This window comes from Syngnathoides biaculeatus, chromosome 2, assembly GCF_019802595.1.
Source record: "Syngnathoides biaculeatus isolate LvHL_M chromosome 2, ASM1980259v1, whole genome shotgun sequence".
Taxonomy (NCBI): Eukaryota; Metazoa; Chordata; class Actinopteri; order Syngnathiformes; family Syngnathidae; genus Syngnathoides; species Syngnathoides biaculeatus.
In genome coordinates, this window is record NC_084641.1 from 23,274,570 (window position 1) to 23,299,002 (window position 24,433).

The 24,433-nt window shown below is 42.4% G+C and overlaps 1 protein-coding gene across 1 annotated transcript; it reads right to left on the reverse strand.

Moving 5' to 3' along the window:
* Positions 1–17: 17 nt before the first annotated feature.
* ap4b1 (adaptor related protein complex 4 subunit beta 1) lies at positions 18–24,167 on the reverse strand. Its single transcript, XM_061841816.1, has 13 exons — positions 23,889–24,167; positions 23,348–23,572; positions 23,131–23,261; positions 21,960–22,107; positions 20,027–20,312; positions 14,607–14,705; positions 12,079–12,190; positions 10,522–10,605; positions 10,309–10,412; positions 7,916–8,123; positions 7,537–7,842; positions 4,242–4,358; positions 18–2,286 (listed from the first exon to the last, which is right to left on the reverse strand). The coding sequence occupies exons 1-13, from the start codon at positions 23,999–24,001 to the stop codon at positions 1,787–1,789; spliced, it is 2,433 nt and encodes an 810-aa protein (XP_061697800.1). The 5' UTR covers positions 24,002–24,167; the 3' UTR covers positions 18–1,786.
* Positions 24,168–24,433: the final 266 nt, after the last annotated feature.

The following is a 24,433-nucleotide window of genomic DNA, read 5'->3' on the forward strand; positions in this document are numbered from 1 at the left end:
AGGAGATCATGAAATATAAAAGTGAGCAATAAAATGTGTGATCGACAAGGCCAGTGCTACAGATAGGCCTAATCGTAATTAACAGGTGTCAATCATATAATACTTTTAAGAAATTTACATCCAACTCACCTTTGTGGTTCTTGGTTTGGATATGCTGCTGGATATTTCTTGCTCCTAGGCTTCCATAATTGATCATATCGGAACACAGTTTGCACAGCGTTTTGCGGGGATTTCGTTCCTACCTGCACGGCTACATTTTTTTCAAACCATGCCCATCTCAAACAGTTTTTTACCCCGTGGTTTTTATCAATTTCCCTGGCACGATCTTCATCTTTTCGCTCCAAGACTTTCGTCATACTGGCAAACGTGCAGACCGCTCGATAACATATGCGTACGTATGTCTACAAGTTAAAACTATGCCGTAGTAAACAGAATGTTTATCTATGAAATGTTAAAGGGGAAATCCAGTGCTTTGCATTAACAATGTATTCAATAGGTCATGTAATATGTAGTCTATTTTGACAATGTGACGTTAAATCCCCTCTCATTTAATAGTCTTGAGAGAAGATTTTTATCGACAATTACGAATTTTCAGGGGCGCTGCCATTTTCGCAAGACCTACATGCGTGGGTGTGACGTGTACCGTGCCATAAAAAACGCTGGATTACATGGGACACCATTTATGGCCAGCGCCGATTTCTCGTATTTATCCTCATCTGATGAAGACATAGCAGTATCAGTTGATCGGGCAGATGGAGGAATACTTGCATACAGATTTGAACCTGTGGCTGTAGTGAATATTGAATATTCGGATGGTGCTTGGGGCGGAATGACGTGGAGTCAGACTACTCGGAGGCCTACGCACGACATAAGTGCGTAAACAAAGCCGTTTAGCCGTTAGCCCCGGATGCCGACGCTAGGCCAAAGGCTTTCGGTGCCACCGACAGCGGGCTGTTGGAGCTCGCTCGTCAGACTCTGCTTTATTCCTGTCGAAAGAACAATCCGCGGCTGCTGGCCCGGAGCTCCTGGGGGTCTTTGTTTACGCACTGCGTCGCGTGTAGGCCTCCGAGTAGTCAGACTCCGCGTAAAAAAAAAAGCAGCAATTGAAGTCTCATTTGGATTTTGCCATGAAGGGGACACGTCAAACATGGAAGAAGGTGCTTTGGCCCGATAAGACCAAAGTTCAATTTTGTGCTATGTGTGTTGGAAAAGTAACACTCCTCATCCCAACTGTGAAAATGCTGTGGGGATATTTTTGTTCAGCAGGGACGGGGAACTTGTCAGTTTGATGGGAAGATGGCTGGAGCTCAATTCACGGTAGTCCTCCAAGAAAACCTCTTTGAGGCTGCATAAGAGTTGAGATGGGGAAGGGGATTCATCCTCCAGCAAGACAAAGACGCCAAAACAAAGTCAAAACTGGAATTATTTTGATCACATTCATGTTCTTACAGTGGCCCTGTCAAATCCAGACAGAAAAAAAATATATTTCAGGTTGGGAAACCTTTCAAGCGAAGATCCCCGACTCGATCAAAATTGCTTTCCAACGCCTGCCGCCATTGAAGAAAGTTTTCCGAAGCTTTTTAAGGGTATTTTTCAAAAAAGACCGGCTAAAAACTCGAGCGTCTATGAAGTTCAACCACCCAAGGCTACGAGTAGTCTTCAATGAAGATTTCATACAGCAAATTTTTGGGGATAAAGCCACGGCAGGTAACCGGAGAACATGCAAAATCCACATTGAGAGCAGAAACATGTTTACACGCAACCTCTCATCCGCTGTGCCGCACATTCATTCTCCCTCTGGGGACAGTGCATGCAGCACAGTGGTGAGGATGGCCAGAAAACCACTCAGAGCTTTGTCGTCTCTTGGTCGCTGCTTTAGAGTCACTTTTACTTCTGCGATTTGTTTATTGTTCGTTGCCAGGTCACCGCTGCTCCTCTTTCCGAATCCACCTTCACGATTTACCTGTTTCTCAGTTTCTCCTCCCACTACTGTTTTATTTGCATTCTCGCCGTCAATGGCGGCTTCCTGTGCAGCTCCCTCCTCATTTTCCTTTCCAGTATAAAGTAACTCTCCCAGTACGAGTGTGCTGGAGGGAGGTGCTTCGGTGTGCGTGTACAAGTAGACCCTCCAGGGGAATACGTGAGGAGGCGTGAAGGCCAACGTCTGGATGTTGACCAGCTGCATTGCAGCCTGAAAGCTTTGCGGCGAAGACTGAGTGACACTGCGACGCTGGACATGTTCTGTCGTAGAGAAAACGTTCTCCTCTTCCGAAGCGTGATCAGCACCTAGTAGCAAAAAAAAAAAAAAAAAAAAAACAGGTTAGAACCCCTGAAAAAGCCAAAGTAGTTCCCAAAAAAGGTGGACATACAGCGTACAAAACAATGAATAGAGCTTGTGACGCGACGTCTCCATTTTCACGGCGCCATATTGTCGGTGAAAAAGAGCTGCTCGACAGTGTGGGCGACATTGAACCGGAGCAGAATATTCACAATGCCCGAGACTTGTTGTGCTGTTGGTTGTCACAACAGACGATGAAAGAGATCATTCTATAGAATACCAGCTGAAAAGACGATAAAATATTGATGGATTTCGGCAATTAAACGTGATGGATGGTGCCCATTAAGCCTGTGTAGCCATCGCTTCAATTCAGGTAGGAATTATTCTTCCCAATCTCAAATTACCAAAAAGTATTTATAATGCCAAATTGGCTAATTTGAGAACAATGCGTAAAAAAAAAAAAATAAAGATAGGGAGGAGTTTTTTTTTTTTTTTTAATATGTATTGTTCTCAAATGAGTCCAATGCATATTTAACCCATTCATGGGCAGGGTGGCAATTTTTTGCCTTATTGATATAAAAGTCTCCTAACAGGCCACCATCAAGGAAATAACACTTCTTTTTTGTTTATGGTTATATGGTTATATAACTTTACTAATTTATAATCTTGTCCCAAAAATCTAACTGCTAACTTTGACCAATGAGTTATCCTCTCATGATGCCAAATTATGGCTTCAGATTAAAATCATGATGTCCCAAAAATGGGACGCTGACCACGAATGTGTTAAAAAAAAAAGAAATCGTCAGTCACAGAGGTTTACCGAAGTTCAACGTGTGGCTGTAATGCGCTTCCGTGAACGGGGGCTGAAGCCTATCCCAGCGGTTGATTTTCTTTTTTTAAATATGCATTGTTCTCAGATGAGTCCAATGCATATTTAAAAAAAAAAAAAAAGTCTGTCACGGAGAAGTTTACCAAAGTTTAACATGTGGCCGCAACACGCTTCATGTACAGAGGAGCTGACATGCTGTTTTTTTTCCCAATCATAGTTAATGTTAGTTTTTGTAAAACCAGGGGTCATTTATTTAAATATTGGTATTTGTATTGAAGAAAATCTGAGTGGCTCCATCGCTATGTGGGATTTATTCTTGATTGAGAACAGATCCAGCATCAAAGTATTTGTACGCGTCCAGACTTTTCTACGCTTTCAAACTCTTCTGTGTAAATCTTGACGACTTACCCAATCCATGTGTAGATCGAGAAGTCCACTTTCTTATCGGCGAAAACATCGACTTCGGCATTAAATATGGGTCCTCTATGCCAAGTGTCTCATTTTTCCACGTACCTTTGTTTATTATCACCTTCTAAATGTTTAACAGTATCAGACAAAACTCTGGGCGTCGTGCTATAAGATGTATTTTCGCGTCATTTCCAACCGACTTAGCATTGAACAATGCTTTGTTTGACCGGCACTTCCGGCCAGTGACGTGATTTGATGACGTATGTGCACGAGCTCAATAGTAATTGGTGCAGTCGAGCTCTTTGTGTGAAGACAGAAGAATGGCCAAAAACTACTGAAACACTGAAAAGTTGGACATGAAAGTCAAGAGATAGTCTAACTAACTAAAGCTTATTGTGCATTTTGGGCTCATTCTGAAATTTCCCCCGATAGCTGAAGAGCCCTAATTGTGTCGGGTAAAAGTGGACGTCCAAATAACATGTTTGAAAGGTACGTTTTCACAATCAATAAATAACATCATTGCAAAGGAATGCTCAGCAGAATGGGACGTTTGCTCTGGAACACAAGGTGCACGTTTCATTAAAGATTGATCGAGGTTCCACACGTTGGCTCATGTGACACTCAACCCTTCTGGATGATAATTAACTCCATTTGTGAGATTACACCAATGAGTGACGGTTGATTCAAGCCAGGACAAACCCTGGCCTTTGTTTGACACTATGTTACCTCGGAGCCACAGACTTTCAAACTCTCCTGGAGTTAAAGCCGGAAGCAAGCTGAGAGGGACGATGGTGGCGGTCGACAGGCCATCTGCGGGCAAATGTGTGTGATCGCCATTGCTCTCTGGAGGAAACGTATGGCAAGAAACGCAAACATTGAGGTTCAGAAACTGTCAAAAACAGCAAATGGGAACATTTTTAACTGTCATAAAATGATAGAAATATAACAGTTGCACTATGCATTGAAAATAAGTAGGACTACAATAAAAGTAAAATGTAGTCCCCCAAATAAAAACATGAGCGTGTATTCAGTCAAAAAATAAAAATAAAAATAAAAAAAGAACGACTTAAGTAGTGACTGGTTGGTAACTTGATGGATTACAAATACAAATTACGATGTCCAATTTCATTTTATTCCTTTAACTAAAACGATCATTCCTTAATAACAAAGTAGAGCAAATTCTCCTCACGTATCCCAGGTAGCTTTGGGCGTGAGTTGGGTTGCATCCTGACCTGGTTGCCAGGCAACCACAAGGCACATATAAAAAAAAAAAAACATTCACACTCACAATTAAATCTACGGGCAATTTAGAGTCTTCGAAGAATCTCGCATTCATGTTTTCGGGATGTGGGAGGAAACCAGCGTGCCCAGAGAAAACTCACACAGGCACGGGGTAAACATGCAAACTCCACACAGGCAACGCCGGGATTTGAACCTTGGTCCACGGAACTGTGAGACAGATGTGCTAAACAGTCGGTCACTGTGACACCTTGTAGGAGACTGTTTTTATTTTATGTAACTTTGTTGTTCCGTGTCGCATCTTCTATCTCTTTTAAGGTCATTTTGTGCGTCCTAGTTGTTCCCAGGCATGTTGTGACTACTTGATGCTGCGTGACAAAAGATATGTTGAGTACATGCATGCAAGAGCAATCGTTCCTTTGTATTAGTGATTCTTCTTATTTTCCTTTCAGTCTGTCCCGATTAGGGGTCGTCACAGCGTGTCATCTTTTTCCATCTAAGCCCATCTCGTTCATCCTCCTCTGTAACACCCACTGTCCTCATGTCCTCCCTCACAACATCCATCAACCTTCTCTTTGGTCTTGTCGCTCTTTTGCCTGGCAGCTCCATCCTCAGCACTCTTCTACCAATATACTCACTCTCTTGCCTCTGGACATGTCCAAAACATTGAAGTCTTGCATCCTCTCCCTGATACTCCAGCTTCCTCTCCGATAGCAACAATGTGTGGGCTGGATTAATTCTTCTTCTTCTTTTCCTTTTGGCTTGTCCCATTAGGGGTCGTCGCAGCGTGTCATCTTTTTCCATCTAAGCCTATCTTGAGCATCTTTCTCTCTAACACCCTGTCCTCATGTCCTCCCTCACAACATCCATCCACCTTCTCTTTGGTCTTCCTCTCGCTCTTTTGCCTGGGAGCTCCATCCTCAGCACCCTTCTACCAATACACTCACTCTCTTGCCTCTGGACATGTCTAAACCATCGAAGTCTGCTCTCTCTCACCTCATCTCCAAAACATCCAACTTTGGCTCTGCTTCTAATGAGCTCACGTCTAATTCTATCCAACCTGCTCACTCCAATCGAGAACCTCGACATCTTCATTTCCACCATCACAAGTTCTGCTTCCTGTTGCCTCTTCAGTGCCACCATCTCTAATCCGTATATCATGGCCAGCCTCACCACTTTATAAACTTAGCCCTTCGCCCTAGCGGATACTCTTCTGCCACATAGAACACCAGACATCTTCCGCCAACTGTTCCATCCCGCTTGGACCCGTTTCTTCACTTCCTTAACACACTATTGTTCCACCCCATAATCCAATAGTAGTCTAGTTAAGGTCTATGTTAGAGAATCTAAAGCAAAGCAAATTTATTTGTATAGTGCATTTCATAGACGAGGTAACTTAATGTCCTTTGCATGATAAAAGCCATTTGAAAACAAAGAGATAAAACATTTAAAACAGCATAAAAACAATAAAAATGACAAACAAAATATTAAAAAAAAAATTACAACTGCATGCATGCAAGTAATTTGATCAAAAAGTGGATATATTCTAAAAAGCAAGAAGAGTTTTCAATTTGGATTTAAAAACATTCCCACTTAGGGCTGACTTCAGCTCTGTTAGCAACTTATTCCATTTTGTGTGCAGCATAATAGCTAAATGCTGCTTCACCATGTTTGCTTTGGACTCTGCGCTCCACTATTTGACCCGAGTCAGTCGATCTCAGGGCTCTACTGGGTTGGTATTCCGTACGCATTTCTTTCATGTATTAAGGACCTAAATCATTTAGTGGATTATAGAACAGTAGCAGAACTTTAAAATCTATTCTAAAGCTGACTGGAAACTAGTACAAGGACTTTAGGATTGATGTTATATGCTCTGACTGCTTTGTTTTGGTCAGAATGCCAGCTCCAGCATTCTGAATGAGCTGCAGCTGTTTAATACTCTTTTTTTTGGGAGTCTACTCAGAAGACCATTACACTAGTCAAGTAGTCAAGTTTACTTGAGATAAAAGCATGGACGAGCTTTTCCTGGTCTGCTTGACACATACAAGACTTCACTCTAGATATGTTCTTCAGATGGTAGAAGGCAGTTTTTGTGATTGAATCAATCACAACACCAAGGACTTGGTCTTTGTTTTTTAAAGATAGAGAGTCCAGGTGTTTACTAACAGCAATTCTCTTTTCTTTACTGCCAAAAACAATTCTCTCAGTTACGTTGTGATTTAGTTGAAGAAAATTTTGGCTCATCCAGTTATTTATCTGATTTAGACAGTGGCACAATACCTCTCAAAATCGAATCAAAAGGTCCACGTTAAAGAGGTACTCAAGAGAGCTTTAGTGAAGCAAAGCATGCTGGGAGGATGTAAATAGCATTTAAAGTGTAGGTTTTGTGTCACTTATTTGAGTCATTCTGTTTTATTATTTGCTACTTATTCTATTCTCTTTGCGGTGGTGTGATAATTTTAGTTTCAACGTGACACCCTGACTGCAGTCAACATCGTCAGAAATGGCTTTCTTCTTCTCCTTACGGATGGGAAATACAATTGTTCGTCACTGCCTCGCGAGCGTCGTCATATGGTAGTTTACGTACACGCTAAAACATGTGCTAGCATACACGCTAACAGAGTAGCCAGTTTGTTTGAGTGTACTTTAGTGGACGAGTCAACAACATTTGCAACTCAGCGTGCATATAAGGTGGTCCACATTGTAAGGCACCATGTCTAACGTGGTGCCTCGTCTATTTAGAAGAGAGGGCACACTGTACTTTTTTTATTGCTGAACTCACCTGTATGAAGACTTTTAAGTTGACAAGAGTTCAGGTTGTCCGAGAGTTCTGGCTTGGGGTCAAATGCAATGCGTTGAAAGCTGCTTTTTGCTGATTGCGTCTCTGAGGTGCTCTGCCAGAGAGGCTTCAGCGTGTTGAACATGTGAGCCCACTGACTCACAGGCTCAGCGGGATGGCCGATAAGAACACCGAGGGAGGGGTCTGACCTCCGACCCTGGAGCACCTTGCACGTCTCGTCAACCCCACTTTGCAAAAGGCGGTAGTAAAGAAGTGCCTGATCTCGTACGCACATGTCTGTCTCTTCGTCTGTAAAAGAGATTTTAAAACATTTGAAAATGTCTATCGTTTTCTCTTCCATTACACATGCACGCAAACACACCTATGCTGTAATGCAGCAGTCTTCCGAGCATGTCCTGAGTCTCAGCGGGACGGCACAAAAACAACCTCAAGGTGGCAGTTAGTAGCTCCATTTTGACCGCCGGAGAAGTTTCACACCTGACTCCGTCAATGAACACCTCCAGCGTGTAGGGGGCACTGGAAATTCGATCGCCGTATGTTCCCAGCAACCAGAGCAAGGCCTGCTTGCCCTGCGGAGGATGACGATATGCAAAAGAATGTTTCGCATTTAGCTCACGTTTTAGAACATTAAATGATGATAAACCATACTCAGAAAATGTGATCTTTTGGGTGAAATTTCAGATGGTACCCAAAATTCACGATAACCCTTACAGGTGACCTTGATTTGACTGTCCCTAAAATTATCAACGTCCGTGTCTAACTATTGAAGTACTTTTTGCACAATTTGCTGTGCACTAAGATGGAGCTGAGCAGGAAAATTCAGGTTATTGATCAATGAATCCACCAATAATTTTCCATGAATGTCCACATCTATGGCTTTCTGTGACTCTTCCGGTCTCTCTGTATCTTTGCTGCCACTCACTGAAGAAACTAAGGTCAGCCAGTGGTCACCTCTGTCTGAGAACATCCATATTGAGGCCTGGGAATTGTGAAGTACTGTTGATTGATTTTTAGGTGTCATCTTGGCCCTGGTACGCATCTACTGGATGGACTTTTGCAATCTTCAAATGTTTGATCTATCTGTGACAAACCCAACAAATTAAGATGAAAAAAATCTGGCATATAACAGTTTGGTATGCTCCAATAATACCAGCTCACAAAGGATCTATTCCATCGGCAATCTTGTGTGATCATTTTAAAGAGAGTGACTCCAACTACTTACTGACAGGAACCCTCTTTTATTCAATTATGTGTTTGATAATTTGTTGTGCTTTGACTGAAGAAAATTTTAGTTCATTAAGTTATCAGTTTTGGACAGTGACTCAACGCCTCATTTAAACTGCAGTCATCTACAAAGTTATGGCAGTCAAGGTTTAAAATAGATATTGTAATGAAAAAGACATGTAAAATTATTCACTTCAATGTCTATACGAAAAAATAAATATGAGCGGAGAGCGCGTCATCGATGCGCAAAGTTGCGGAACTGTCATTCGACATCCAAGTGGTCGCTATATTCGCTGCATCTCCTGCCCGTGGCATCACCCCGGACATTCGCCATTGAAAACACGCTGTGGCCCCTTACTGTGGGAGATGAACACGCCCCTCCTGTTACGAAAGCTCCTTTCGAAGAAGAGACAGAGAGTCACAACCGAGTGACGTTACCAGGGCAATATTACCCAATTGTTTCGAGCCATATTTAGATGATATGCGGATCACGCCCAAACCAACACCGCCGGTGAGCGACAATGACACTGCGGCCAAACCGCTACCCCGTCCAATCCACTTCCGCGATGGAGAAGAGCGAATCCATCCTCCCAAGTGTTGGAGCAATATCCAGCATTGCAACGAGCCGGCATTTTGGCTAACACAGAAGAACAATGAGCTATCATCCCGCAGGTAAAACTAGTAGAAACAAACGAGCCCGCTTGAGCGCGCTACTGCCTCCAACATCACTTCCTGCTTCTTGTTGAAAAACAAATCCCTCGAGAGGATTTTCATGGCGGGAGTTACAAAAAGCCATATATGTCAAAATCATGTTTTGTGGTGAAAAAAACGCATGAGTCCATGCCGGCTGCGGTTTTTTTCAACAATAACATACTAAAAATCCTCCATTTCATGACAGTGGCACTTTAAGTTGTGAAGAATTTGACAAAAGCGTAGCATGTAGAGACTGAACAGGAGAGGTCCAAGAACTGACCCTTGAGGGTCCCCATAATTCATTGCCATTTCATGAGGTTGAACACTTCCAATGGTTGCAAAATAACACCTTCCCTCCAGGCAGGACCTGAACCATTTAAGGACTCTTCCATTTTAGTCCCACCATGTGTCCAACCTGTTCAGCAGTGTGTGTGAGTGTGTGTGTTTATATATAGTATCAAAAACCGCAACGAGGTCAAACAAGACTAGAATGACGCAGAATGAATATGCTTCATGCGTCCATGCTAATTTGTATGTCACAGATATGGAAAACAAATCAAACAAGATCCCTGATGTGTGCCTTTCTCTCTTTATGTCAAAATGTGAACAGCTTGACGACAAGGACCGTCTAAATACCGATTCTAATTCAACCTGGAAATGTATTGGGCCATTCATTCCTGGTATGCATTTGTTAGAGGTCAGCAATTTGTGCAAAAAGTACAGAAACATTGAACAGTTGAATCTGAAATTCAAGCCGAAATCTGAAAATCCCAAACTTTTTGTGGGTTTTCTTGGGAGTTAAGCAGCATGGGGATGAGGAAATAGTGTTGTTCTTACCTGGCTGTCCTGCAATACCTCCTCACACCCCTCTAGAGCAGAACACACAGTTTCGCTGCACTGAGGACACACCCAGACTAAGTCCTGCATTGTCTGCACCACAGCTGCACATTGGGAAGGGCACCAGAGATGGCACACAATAGGAATCCATTACAAAACAAGTCGGGCAAAAATCTTTCCGACAAACTGGTGAAGTATTATGCAGAAATATACCAGACGTGATGCTCTCTTGTTTTAGTCGCAGAAGTCCAGTGAGAATCAGGAGACATCTGTCGCTGTAGCTTCGTCCAATACGACCTGGAAGTTAAACCGCAAATGAACCACAAATGCACGGTCAAGGACGATCCCAGTGTATCCCACAAGGCAGCCTACGATTGTTTATGATACTGGAAATATTTATCGTAACATTTGTTGAACAAAACAGATTCAAACAAGAAAAGTTCAAAACAAACCTTTCCGATGATTCTAGCAGATTATGTTGATGTCATGAACCATAACAAAACAGAAAATGTACAACAAGTGAAATGGTGACCCATCCAAAAATACCTGTAGTGGCAATGAACGTGTTCACAGAGTGGGAATGTTTCAGGTCACGTTCACACGACAGGGTATGATGCCCAATTCTGATTTTTTTTTTGTTAAATCCAATCTTTTACAAAACAAATGTGACTACAGGAAGTCCTCGGTCTACGACTGAGATCCGTTCCTACAATAGCGACTTAACTAGAATTTCGACTTAATTCTGATTCCACCATTAAAGTCAGAATTTACATCAAAATACATTGAAATAAACAAGATGATGTACTTGGCATTACTGCTGAGAGGTGGATGGAGAAGAAGAAGGGGAGGCTGTGCTTAGCTATTGTAAGGGAACCTGGTCCTCAATCTCCTCCATCTCGACAAGTATCAAAGAACCTTGTTTGTATCCGACGTAGGAACGGAAGCCTTCACATGCGCTAAAATACGGACTTTGTCTTGAATAATTGTCACCACTTTCGACCAACTGAAGCCTTGGTGGTGTTGGCGTCCCTCCTTTCTCCAATCTTTTTATGATCTTGAGCTTCGTTTCCATGGTAATGGATTTTCTTGTGGCTGCAGAAGCTTTGCTAAAAGACACAGCTTTCTTCTTTAGGGCCATGTCCAAAAAGGATGGCGAAAAATGCGAAGACTCTCCTGGCACAAAAACACGGACAAGCATTAGCCAGACAAAATGGCGGAGTGGGGGGGGGGGGTGTTGTTAAGTCGAAAACGTCTTAGGTCGAGGCCGTCTTAACCTGAGGACTCCCTGTACAACTCTAGACAGAATTAGTCCAAGATCTCCGATGAATGCACATAAACACAAAGCGCAGTGTTTACAAAAGTAAATAAGGTCCCTCACGTAGGTCTCGTCATGACGCTTTTCTGCAAATTTCAAAAATTTTGTGCAACCAGAGCCAATAGTTTTTTACATTTATCAGTTCTAATGTATCTTTTTGTCATTGCGCACAGTTTTCTGCTTCTTCACATGCTGTTGCTTTGTGGCATGTCTAACAATAGATAGTATTTGATATCTATCCACATATGAAAAAGACCCGGTTGGGTATGAAAATAATCAGAATTGTACTGGATGAGTCACATTTGGCAACTAAATAAATAAAATGGGAAAAAAACAAGATCTGACCTGCAAATGAGAACCCAACCTTACTGTAGCATAAAACCGCTTCAAACAAAACTAGAAAGTAAACAGCCCAAGTCCACGGCTAATTGCCATTTCAGTGAGTTGCTGTTTACCAATAGCTGATATTGCAGCATGGGCAGTGTCTGTGTTGACATCAGTGCAGTACTCTTTCAATTCATCCAGTATCATCGCAACGTTATCGTCATTTACCAGCTCGACCAGCACCTGCAAACAGAACAGTACTCGTATTACAAAAGAGAGGACTTGACTGGTCTGATACTGTGATAAAACATTTCCATACATTTTCTAATCCCGGCCCCGGCAGTGTGGAGTTTGCATATTCTCCTCGTGCCTGTGTGGGTTTTCACTCCCACATCCCAAAAACGTGCATTAATTGGTGACTCTAAATTGCCCCAAGGTGTGAATGTGAGTGAGTCTCCATGCGCCCTGCAATTGGCCGGCAATCATTTGAGGGTGTATCTGACGGTGATAGCTGGGATAGCCACCAGCACTCCTGCTCCCCTTGTGAGGATAAGCAGCTCAGAAAATGTATCTAAACAGTGTCGTGAAAAATTCTTTGATCCGTTCATTTTTTTAAATTTTTTATCAAAACATAAAAGTTTAAAATCATCAAACCAATTTTAACATTACGCAGAGACAACCCAAGGAAATACAAAATGCTGTTTTCAAATGACAATTCAATTTAAGGCACAAAAAAAATCCAAATTGTCCCCTGAATCAATCAATCAATTAATCAATCTCTCTCTCTCTCTCTCTCTCTATCTATATATATATATATATATATATATATTTTTTTTTTTTTTTTTTTTTTTTTAACTGTATACACACACAAACATACACATGCAGTTGAAGCCAGAGGTTTATACGCACTGTGCAAAATCATTTCATTTTTTTGTCTCACTGTCTGAAGTCAAATCAGACGAATGCTCCAGTTTCAGGTCAATCAGGAGCACTAAAAGTATTTCATTTTGTTAAACACCACAATAATGAGAGAGAGAATTTCTTAGAGAATTTTACATTATTTTCTTCGATGTCAAACGTTCCTCCTTGAATGAATGAAAGTTCTGAGTATCGAGTAGCATTTCCTTTGAACCGCATGACTTGGGTCAAAGGTTTTGGGTCACCCTCCACAAGCTCCTGACAGTACTCTGCTGCAAATTCTGGCTCGCTGGCTCGTTACCACACAGGCTAGGTCATGAGCTCGCGGGCCAGCGGAGGTAAACGGTTACTCACTTAAGTGTTTCTGTTTTGTAAAAGGTGCAAGGCTGTGGAGCATTGGACTGAGACAACACGGGCAAGAGTGTCGTGGTCCGCCGGCATTCCATGAGCCCACAAGCGGTTAATGACACAGCCGTCCAACAAAGTTGTCAGCCACACGCCAGCTCACCACAACAATGACAATTTGTTGAGTCTGTAAAAAACTGTCCATTTTGTTTGTTTAACAATTCTGTGTACGAAGTATTTGTAGAGACAGCCCTACATGGTTGTCACTGAATCGAATCATGTCTGCTAGAAAACATTCTACAGTATATCTTATGCAGCTATTCACGTGTACTTTGGGATTGCTTGGTCTAACCCAGTGATTCCCTAACAGTGTGCCGGGGTACATTAGTGTGTCGTGAGCGCTCTTCAGTTGTGCTGTGGGAAGTTGTCCAATTTTATGTAATTACTAAAAAAAAAAAAATAATAATTTATTCCAAGAAATAATGTGTCTTTATTCATCTATTTATGCCAGTGAGGCACAATGACAGACAGAACAAAAAAATCCTCTTCTATTAGATGACAGAAAGTACATACAGAGATTAATCGATCCATTTTTGGTGACATTTACTTTTGTTGGAGTGGCGTGGGATTTTGTAAAATATGTGCCTTGGCTCTATAAAGGTTGGAAATCATTGAAATTTAACACATTCGTGGGTAGCGTCCCATTTTTGGGACATAATTTTCATGCATTATATCCTTCAGTATATCAAAATATTGAAGTGTTTTAATCTGAAGCCATGATTTGATATCAGGAGAGGATAACTCATTGGTCAACGTTAGCACGGAGTTATTTCCCTTTCCTTCCTGACCCAACATGGCTGCCTCAAGTTATCATATAACTTTACCACAAATGAGAAAGACGTGTTATTTCCTATTTTTGGCCCATTAGGAGACTTATCTCAATAAGGCAAAAAATTGCCACATTGCCCATGAATGGGTTAAATTTTCCTTCTTTGGTGTTTTAAATCAGCATTCTTCTTAATGTGGTTGTGATGGACTTTTTCTTGTTTCTCTATGCAACATTTTCTTTACTCTGCAATAGGGATCCACCTTGGGTCTGAAATAAAGAATAAAAAGCTGGAAGACTAGCCTGGTTTAAAATTCTGGAGCGTTCTATTCCAATATTCAGTTTTTGAGCCCAAACCGAATGAAAATGCTCTGAATAAACATCTCAATCGGAATAAACGGGCCAAATCCGAATGAAATTTCATTTGGTTTCACAGAGATGGGATATTCCTTTGGCCAAATCAATCAGAAGTAAATTTGAACTATTAGAATTTGAGAAACGGGTCAATACTTTTTCATGACACTGTAGAGATTGGGTCAGACAGACAGACAGACAGACAGAACGGCCTACCTGCATCTTCCTCTGCTTGATGTAGGCAGGCTCAGCGTAGCCACAGAAGAAACGTTTGTAGTGTGCCCCCAACAGGCCAGGGACAGACCGCAGCAGTAACTGTATGGGGAATCATAAAATCACAGATGACCCAACATTCCTTCTGCACACTTTTAAATTTGTATCATTTTTTTAATCACTCACTGAGAATACGCACTGGACCAATTTATAACCTTAACCCTACAGTAGATGGTTATAAGATGGAGATAAAGTTCAAAAGTTTCTTTTGGGCGGAGGGAGGGTACACCCTGAAATGCAACACAACCATTATCTGAACCGCGTATCCTCACGAGGGTCGCGGGAGTGCTGGAGCCTATCCCAGCTATCTTTGGGTAGAAAGCGGGGCACATCCTGAAACGGTTGTGAGACAATCACAGGGCACATGGAAACAACCGTTCACGCTCACAATCACACCTAAGGTCAATTTGGAGTCTTCATCTTTTTGAGATGTGGGAGAAAAGTGGAGCACTTGGAAAAAACAGGCAAGCAAGGGGAAAATATACAAACTACACACAGGTGGGGCTGGGATTTGAACCCCGGCTCTAAGAACTGTGAAGCAGATGCTCTAACCCCGACCTGGGCATTCTACAGCCCGCGGGCCCAATCGATGACCCTTTCCAGCCTGCATGAGGCCAATCATAGAAAAACAAAAAAACAATTAAAAAAAAATGTAATTGTGCGTGCAATACAGGTGTTGCTTTTATTTTGAAGTGTTACGTTCACATTTACTTCTGCGTGGATGCACTTATGTGCGGTGAGCCGTGCGCGTATGTAAAGATCAACAAGTGATGCGAGCAAGGTTACCCTCAAGATGTCAACTCACGGCAAGAAAAGAAAAGTTGATAACGAATGTTAACAAGAGATGGACTGCCAAGTGCATCTTTAGAGAGGTCATTGGTAAAGGCGTGTACTTAATCCGTTGTACACAGCTTGCTGCGTTAAAAGACCACAATTTGAAACGCCACTACATGACCAAACACGAGGACAAATACAGAAATCGGCACGGTGGGACAGGTGTAAAGCGTCGCCCCCACAGTTCTGAGGACCCGGGTTCCATCCCGGCCCCGCCTGTGTGGAGTTTGCATGTTCTCCCTGTGCCTGTGTGGGTTTTCTAATGGGGCACTACAGTATCCTCCCACATTCCAAAAACATTCACCATTAATTGGACATTCTAAATTGCCACTAGGTGTGATTGTGAGTTCAACTGTTGTCTGTATCCATGTGCCCAGTGATTGGCCGGCAACCAGTTCAGGGTGTACGTTGACTCCCCGCGACCCTTGTGAGGATAAGCGGCTAAGCAAATGAATGGATGGATGTGTTTACAAGCTCATGCTAACAAAATTGCAAAATATCAGATAAGATTTGATCAAAATGGCGGTCTCCAATTGCAAAAAAAAAAAGTTAAAAAAGAACGAGGTGAAGGAATGAAAAAAAAATGTCTGATGAGGCTGACTGCAACCCTTTCAGCTCCTCCACCATCCATGCATTTCCTTCGCATTTTCTGCCTGCTGTCCAAGCGCTGATGGCATAGGTAATCAGAGGGTCCATTGCGTTTCACATGGTGGTTCGCAGGCCCACTGGGAGGCCCTTATAATGTGTGATTGGTCTTGGTGACACGACCTGATTGACTACATAGGAAGCCAATTTAGCGGCTTTCTGGGTCTAAAAAAAAGAATATTGGCCTGCCCTAGAAATCAACTGTAGTATGTGAGTTGGAGAATAAAGTTAATGCTTGTACGGATATTTCAGACTTGGAAGATTTAATTCTGCAACTCAAACCGCCTCATGTAAAAATAGATAAGCAATGAGGGCGTGGCGAAGCAAGTCAGGAGGGTTTGGGGGAACCTTATCCGTTATTAAAGGAGGCATCTTGTCAGAATGCCAATGGAGAGCGGCCAACGTGGCAATTGCAGATACAGACGGAGTGAGGCACCTAGAATGAAGTCGCGAGCAGCAGAAACTAGCAACAGATGGCAAGAATAAGGAAGAGTTCTGATGTTACACAGAACACCAACAGTTCTGGGAGACTTGAAAGTAATTGAGGGAACTAAATTCACCTATAGAGCTTGTGCACCTACATCATAAAATCACATGACTTTTGTTTATATCGCCATATTGCCGGTCCAGCAAAGCACTGTTCAATGCTAAGTTGGTTGGAGACGACACGAAAATAAAGTCTTATAGCACGACGCCCAGAGTCTTGTCCGATACCGTTAAACATTTACAAGGTGATAATAAACAAAGGTACGTGGAGAAATGAGAGACACTTGGCATGGAGGACCCGTATTTAACGCCGAAGTCGATGTTTTCACCGATAAGAAAGTGGACTGTTGAACCCTGGTTTTACACAAACTTGCATACATTAACTATGATTGGGGGAAAAAAAAAAAAAAAAAAAAGAGGACGGAGTCATCTCCACGGAACGTACACGAAAGCGATTGCGACCACACTTAACCTCCGTAAACCTCTGAGACACATTGTTCTCAAATAAGACAACTTGGCATTATAAATATTTTTTGGTAATTTGAGATTGAGAAGAATAAATCCTACCTGAAATGAAGCGATCGCTACGCAGGCGTGTGTGTATTTTGGTTGCGCACCATCCGTCATGTTTATTTGCCGAAATCTATCAATATATTCTGGTCTTTTCAACTGGTACCCCATAGAATGATCTCTTTGAATATCTGTCTCGTCTGTTGTGCCAACCAACAGCACAACAGGTCTCGGGTAATGTAAATATTCTCCTCCGGTTCAATGTCTCCCACAATGTCGAGCAGCCCTGTTTGACCGGCAGTATGGCGCCGTGAAAATGGTGACATCTCGTCCACGAGCTCTATTAGAATCTACAAACACGGGAGGGGATCGCCCTATAATCTTGAAATGGACGGCAAATGTTTTGGGTGAAACCGGGATTGCCACGCGTGAAATGCTTCCCGTTTCACACGGGGTTTTGTCTAACTGTCTTTCAGACGCCTGAGGGAGAAACTAGTCTTACTTATTTGTCACGTACACGCTGATATTGGTCGGAAGCGTCCAGAAGTCATCCACCAGCTAGTCCATTAGTGACTCAAATTAACCCTAAGACAGTGCTCTGAGGAGTACCGCCCCAGAGGCTGGGGCTATGACCGACAACTCACTCATGACAACAGCGACGCCGGCTGGGTGGGATTTTTTTTTTTTTACATCACTTAGCCAGGAAGAATGAAAAGAAAATGTTGCCTTAGTAATAAAAAAAAAAGTTACATCAAGAGGTCGATTAAAAAAAAAAAAAGCAGGAACAACGGCTGTAGTAGAGGACCAACACCGCTCGACCTGTTCTGGCTCAGGCTACAACTGAGGCACAGCGAGAGGTGAGGGTGGATTGAGATCAGGGGTGTTAGATTGGTTGTGTAATAACTGTGGGATTTTGGAACACTGGGAAAGGAAGGGTCTGCGCTGTCCACCTTGGCTGGGGTGCTCTTGCAGTGTTGAGTTGGATCCGGGCAATGTAGAGTGAGGACGAGCTAAATGCGCTCCATATGCTTACCCTCCGTGACAATGCCAAAAGTAAAAAAGTAAAAAAAAGAAAGCGTTATTTTAAGATGCAATGACCGTCAGAGTATGTGCAAGTAGAAGAAAAGGCGGTAAAACGGGATGAGATTCTCTCCTTTTTTGAGCGAAATAGGTCTGGTCTGAAAAACGTGTTGAGAAGCCAAAGGGGCAAGCGAGTTTTCGGAAGGAAACGTGTAGACAGATTTAAACTCCCTCAAGGGTAACATTCGGCACAAGTCACTTGAATGAAGTTAGAACTGTAGGCAGATGTAAGGTGGGAATCCGAAAAAGAGAGAAGAGAAAAGGAACGAGTTGACACCAGTAAACAAATCAAACACAGAGCAAGTTAAAATTCTCAGACTATATTCTCCTGGACATCAACAGAAATGCACCTCTCGTCAGTTCAACAAAAATCATAAAATTCACAACATGGAAAAGTACTCGAGTATACCAGAAAGCTGATGTAGCAAAAGTCATGCCTTTGATTTTTTTTAATTCAATCAATCAAATAGTGCAGGATGCGACGGTGTGTAATTTTAAAATTCCGAATTTCTCCACTTACATGATATCGGTCGATTAGGTTATCTAAGGTCAAAACTGGGATTTGTTGCAATCAGGTAAATATTTTAGCTAACGAAATAATTTTATAATGTTCTAGTGAGGGCGGCACGTTGGGCTCACAGTTCTGAGGTCCCGGGTTCAATCCCGGACCCGCCTGTGTGGCGTTTGCTTGCTGTGCCCGTGCCTACGTGGGTTTCCTCCGGGCACTCCAGTTTCCTCCCACATTCCAAAAACATGCAACATTAATTGGACACTTTAAATTGCCCCTAGGTTTGATTGTGAGTGCAGCTGTTCCAGTGAATCAAATAACCATAACAGTTAACGTTGCAAAAGAAGGGGAAATAGTTTCATATGATTTGGGCCATAAACAGACATTTTGGCAATTTGCTGGCCAGTGTATTTTTTTTTTTTATATTATTTGTCACAGAAGGGCAGAAGTTGCAAGAGGTCTCGGATTTTCCAAGAAGTGGCACACTTGCATCAACTATCGCCAGGAACCAGATGAGGCGCGAGCACAGCAGCAACATCTAGAAGTGGCCAAATAGGAACTATAAATCTAAGGGCCGAGAGGGAGAGGTGCCCTTTTCCCGTGCCTGCTCGCATTGGGAAATGGTGGCGGTGTGATGGTCTGAGCACTCGCGGTGCTGAAAAGTCTTCTTGTGATTAACGTGCATGCGTGTATATTTTGTAAACTTCCGGCAATTCAGAAACATCCCCATCCATGCCTCCAACATGTGCCATTCGACAACTTGTCGTCGGGTGTTCATGTTGGCTATGGACGTCTCAGAGAGATGAACACAACGAACGTACATATATGTGTATATCTTTTTATCAACTTTTGTTTTACGGTTAGGTTATAACGTATGTTAGTTCTCTCTATGTAGAAGAAGAGTAACTATGAGAGTGGGGGATTGTCCAGTAAGTGTCTTCGACGTACCCAGAATTCCCCTGTTAGTAATGGCTGCGCATTATTAAAGGAGACTTTTCAGCACGGGGGAGCGCTCAGACCGTCACACGGAAGTTCAGTGTGGGTGCCTGTGATCTTGTTACCATCCTGAGCTCTTGGCCCGTGACTATAGATCAAAATTGCAACTGGTGTGACTTCATTCTTTGGTTATATTTTATTGGAAAAGCAACGAACACGCAGCAGAAAGTTGTGGTGGTAGTTTCTCAATAGGCAAAAGAGGAATTGGCGCACACTTCCAACAGACCGCAAGGTACGAAAATATGAATAGAATACTACAATCCATGTAAGTGCGTATTTCTCTTGTCCAAACACAAACACTCACCTGTATGTGGCAGAGCACAGTGAACTTGATCTCTCTGGAAGCATTCCCGCAGGTGGACAGCAGGGGAACCAGTACTCGTTCCAGGGCAGCCCGGCTGACTGTTGGCAAGGCTGAGCATAAGCTCAGGAAAAGGCTCAGCGTGGATGCCATGACTGGCGAGTGTGAGCTGACCAAGGAGGCGTCCAGCAGGGAGAGGATATCATAGACCTCATCCTCGGACTGAGGTTGGTAGCGCTGGAGTATCTTGAGCACGTCGCTCTGACCCCATACGTCACATTCCTTCAGCCTATGTCGACACACACAAAAAGGCTGTTCACATAAGCTACAGCACTTACAGTTGAAGACAGAAGTTTTCTTACACTGTACGAGAACACGTTTCATTTTTTGTCTCACTGTCTAAAGTCAAACCAGAAAAAAAATTATCCTGTTTCAGGTCAGTTAGGAGGATCAAAATTATTGTATTTTGTTAAATGCTGCAATAATGCGAGAAGTTTTCTTATCTTATTTTCTTCGAGCTCAAACGTTTGCAGACATAAAAAGTACTGTCGTTAAAGAACATGGAGAAGCTCAGATCATGAGGTGATGCCTTTCGGAAGCTCCTGATAGGTCAACTGGCAACACGTGAGTTAATTGAGAGGACACCTGGAGATGTATTTGAGGCCACACCTCAAACACTCTTCTTCCTTGTTTCGTCATGGGAAAATCAAAAGAAGTCAACCAGAAAAACGGACAGAAAATTGTGGGGCTCCACAACTCTGGCTCATCCTTGGGTGCAATTTCCAGATGCTGGAAGGTGCCACTTTCATATGTTCAAAACGTTATACCCAAGTATAAACATGGGAATGTCCACACCGCTCAGGAGGGAAACAGCCTCTGCGTCCCAGGGATGAATGTCCTTCGGTGTGAATCAATCCCAAAACAAACGCTTAAGACCTTGTGAAGATGCTGGTAAGAAAGTGCCATTACCCACAGTGAAACAAGTACTGCAGCGACACGGGCTGAAAGGCCACTCAACGAGAATGAAGCAATTGCTCCTAAAAAAAATAAAATAACAGATTACAATTTGCAAAAAGACACCAAGACAAAGATCTTCCCTTCTGGAGACGTGTCTTGTGGTCTGATGAAACTAAAGTGGAGCTGTTTCACTTTATCAATGATCAGATCTGAAATGGCGGCAACCGACAAACCTGACTCAGTTACACCAGTTCTATCGGGAGGAATGGGCCAGGATTCAAACAGAGCCTGTCCAATCTTACTTAATTGTATGTAAACTTTTGACCTCAAAGAAAATAATATAAAATTCTCTAAGTAATTTTCTCTCTCATTATTGTGGCATTTCACAAAATGAAATAATTTTGGTGATCCTGACTGACCAGAGCTTTAGTCTCATTTTGACTTCACACAGACAAAAAATTAAAAAAACGTCTTTTTGCACAGTGTATATAAACTTTTGGCTTCAACAGTATCTCTTTCCTCAGACGGGAAATTGGTGATCAAACTGACTTAGGGAGACTACAGACTGGACTGGTCACCATCAAATCACGAGATGCACTGAATGGGAATTAATAACCACACCAAGTGTTACTTTGGAATAATATGACAAAGTAAAAGTAAAAGGGAGCCCTCGAAATATTTGCCCAAGAGTACGAAAACTTCTGATTTAAAAACACATAAAATGAAAATTAAAATCACAACATGACTGTCAAGTAAATTTAAAAGAAATAATGATTTACAGGAATCCACACACATATTCCACTATTTCCATTTTAAACTTCACAAAAAACAGCAACACATTCATTAGGCCCTACAGAAACATTTGCTCTATTCAGGTCAATTACTGCATGAAGAAGCTCTTTCCTGACAGTACTTCTAAATGTTGAGAAAGAGCGAGGGAGAGCGGGTCCGATGATTTTGATCTGAAATCTTGTCCAACCTGTTAAGGAGGTGATGAGCGATCGGTTTGTTGATAGCGACCCCTCCTTCCTCCTTAAGGATCTCCTCGAGGGCTCGAAGGCAGTTCACCATCACGACGGGATCTGGGTCCCTGAGAAGGCTGTACAGCTCATTCACCACCACAGCATCTGTCAGGATTGTCACCAGAAGTATTTTCAGGAAAGAGGCTTGATTTTCAAGCACAAACACATGATATTTGTGCTTTCATGTCTGGGCAACAGATGTACTTCTAGTTGCACTCCGAAACTGAACAAACATCTGTTTGACTTACTATGTAGTACATCAAATTTAATTTACACTCGACTCAAGCTTCGTCTCAATGTTACGGAGCCCCTAAAGCACAGGTGTCAAACTCTGGGGCCCGGCGTGTGATTATATTTGGCCCGCGAGGCATTTTAAAATTAATATTAAAGCTGGCCCGGCGGTTTTACAAGTATGACACACTTGTTTGGTTCCATATTAAAATGTTCATTTGTTCAACCTTGACCCACCACGGCTTTGTTCAATTTCAAATTTTGGCCCTCTGTGAATTTGAGTTTGACACACCTGCCTGAAAGGGACATTGAAAAAAAAAAAAAAAACCTAACTGGTTTCTCATTGTAATGAGAAACTTTCTCATTGTAATAAGAAACCTTATCATTGTAATGAGTAACTTACTCATTGTAATGACTCACTTAATAAGTAAGTTACTCATTACAATTGTTACTCACAGAAATGAGTAACTTACTGTAATGATTAATTTACTCATTACAATGGGTTACTCAATTGAGACCCTAACCTCTCATTGTAATGAGTAACTTACCGTCATGAGTAATTTACTCATTACAATGAGTAAGTTACGGGGCTTCTTCCTGCATTCAGGTAGTCGTCGCTTATTTACCTACTAGCGGTAGCTTCCTGAATAAGCGACTTTTATACATTCACACATGCAATAGACTAGTTACTCATTACAATGAGAAACTTACTCATTACAATGAAAATGTTTCTCATTCCAGTGAGAAAGTTTCTCATTACTTCTCAGTATAATGAGAAAGCAGTTAGTTTATTTTTTCAATGTCCCTTTAGGGGCACCGTACAATGTTACATTTGATCAATGAAATTTTACACTTTTAGATATCCGATATTTGTCAATTTTCACCCAAGCACCTCACCTATTTCGGCATTCGGTTGAAGGTTGTGAAGTTTGGCCCAGCCGAGAACGGCAACCCGTCGCACACAAGCTGCTCTGTCCCTCAGTCCTACCGTGAGCGGCTGTTCCACATATTCCACCAAACTGGGCAACCTGAAACACCCACATAAAGTCAAGTTAAAAGTCAAATCGTTTATACAATTTCTAGACCAACAAGGATGGTTGGAATGCACTGTCACCTCAGGTTGGTCATGTTCCTTAGGGCCAGGCCGCGGACCATCGGGTTTGGATCCTGGCAGTCCTTCCTCAGTGTGTTGATCACCAGCAGCGACAGCTCAGGGTTCATCGAAGCATAGGAGCACAAGAAGACATAGACCAGTTTCTTCTGGACAATGTCTACTGTGGCACATGCTTTGACCATCTCACTGAACAGGCTGGATACATCTACACCTTGTGACATCAGTCTGAAACATAAGAGGGGAAGGATGGCGGGTGTTGTGAGGACGAAAGCGCAAAGTTAATGGATTCACCTGAGGTCTTCTAACTGGATTGGGATTCAGATCATAAAAACTTAAAGGACAGATTATTATGTGTCTATTTACTGTATATCTTTCAGTTTACAGTGAATTCCGTAATTGAGTAATTGCTGTTGCTGCTGCTGAGTCAGCACTTTTGTATTGGGGTTTAAAGAGGTCGAAATCAGTTATAGCACAACTACTGAATTACAAAAACTTAACACACGTCATCGTTGTTGTTGTGTTTTGTGCGTGTTCCGCCAACCTGATGACTTTGAGAATGGCGTTCCTGTACCGCAGCTGGTCAGACTGGACGTGGGGGTTGCACAGGGCTCTCCTCAGATCCCTCACGACGTCCTCGCTACCCAGATACGGCATGATGGCCGTGCGTGGTCACTGGTCATAAATTATATTGTTAAGATAAGCAGTGTGATTCGAACACGGCAGCCGAGGAGTAAACGGGTCTCAAATTGAATCCAACCAAACCGCAGCATAAAAACATTGTTTGTTTACACATGGACCCTGTGATAAACTTCCATCTTTCTTCTTCTGCGTTTCCGGTTGATATATATATATCACGCCGCCTGGTGGTAGGAAGACGAGCAATCCGAATGAAACGCGTTCTGACCACTGTTGTAAAAAAAAAAAAAAGACTGGATACCGCATTCACATCGCGCGATATGTCGATTGGTTGAAGCCTGTTGGCCGCCATCTTGGTACTCCCAAAATATGCGGAGGACATGGTTTACTGGTTGGATTATGGTGGTGTTTTTCCTCAAACTTTGGCATGTAGAATTAAAACTGGTCGTG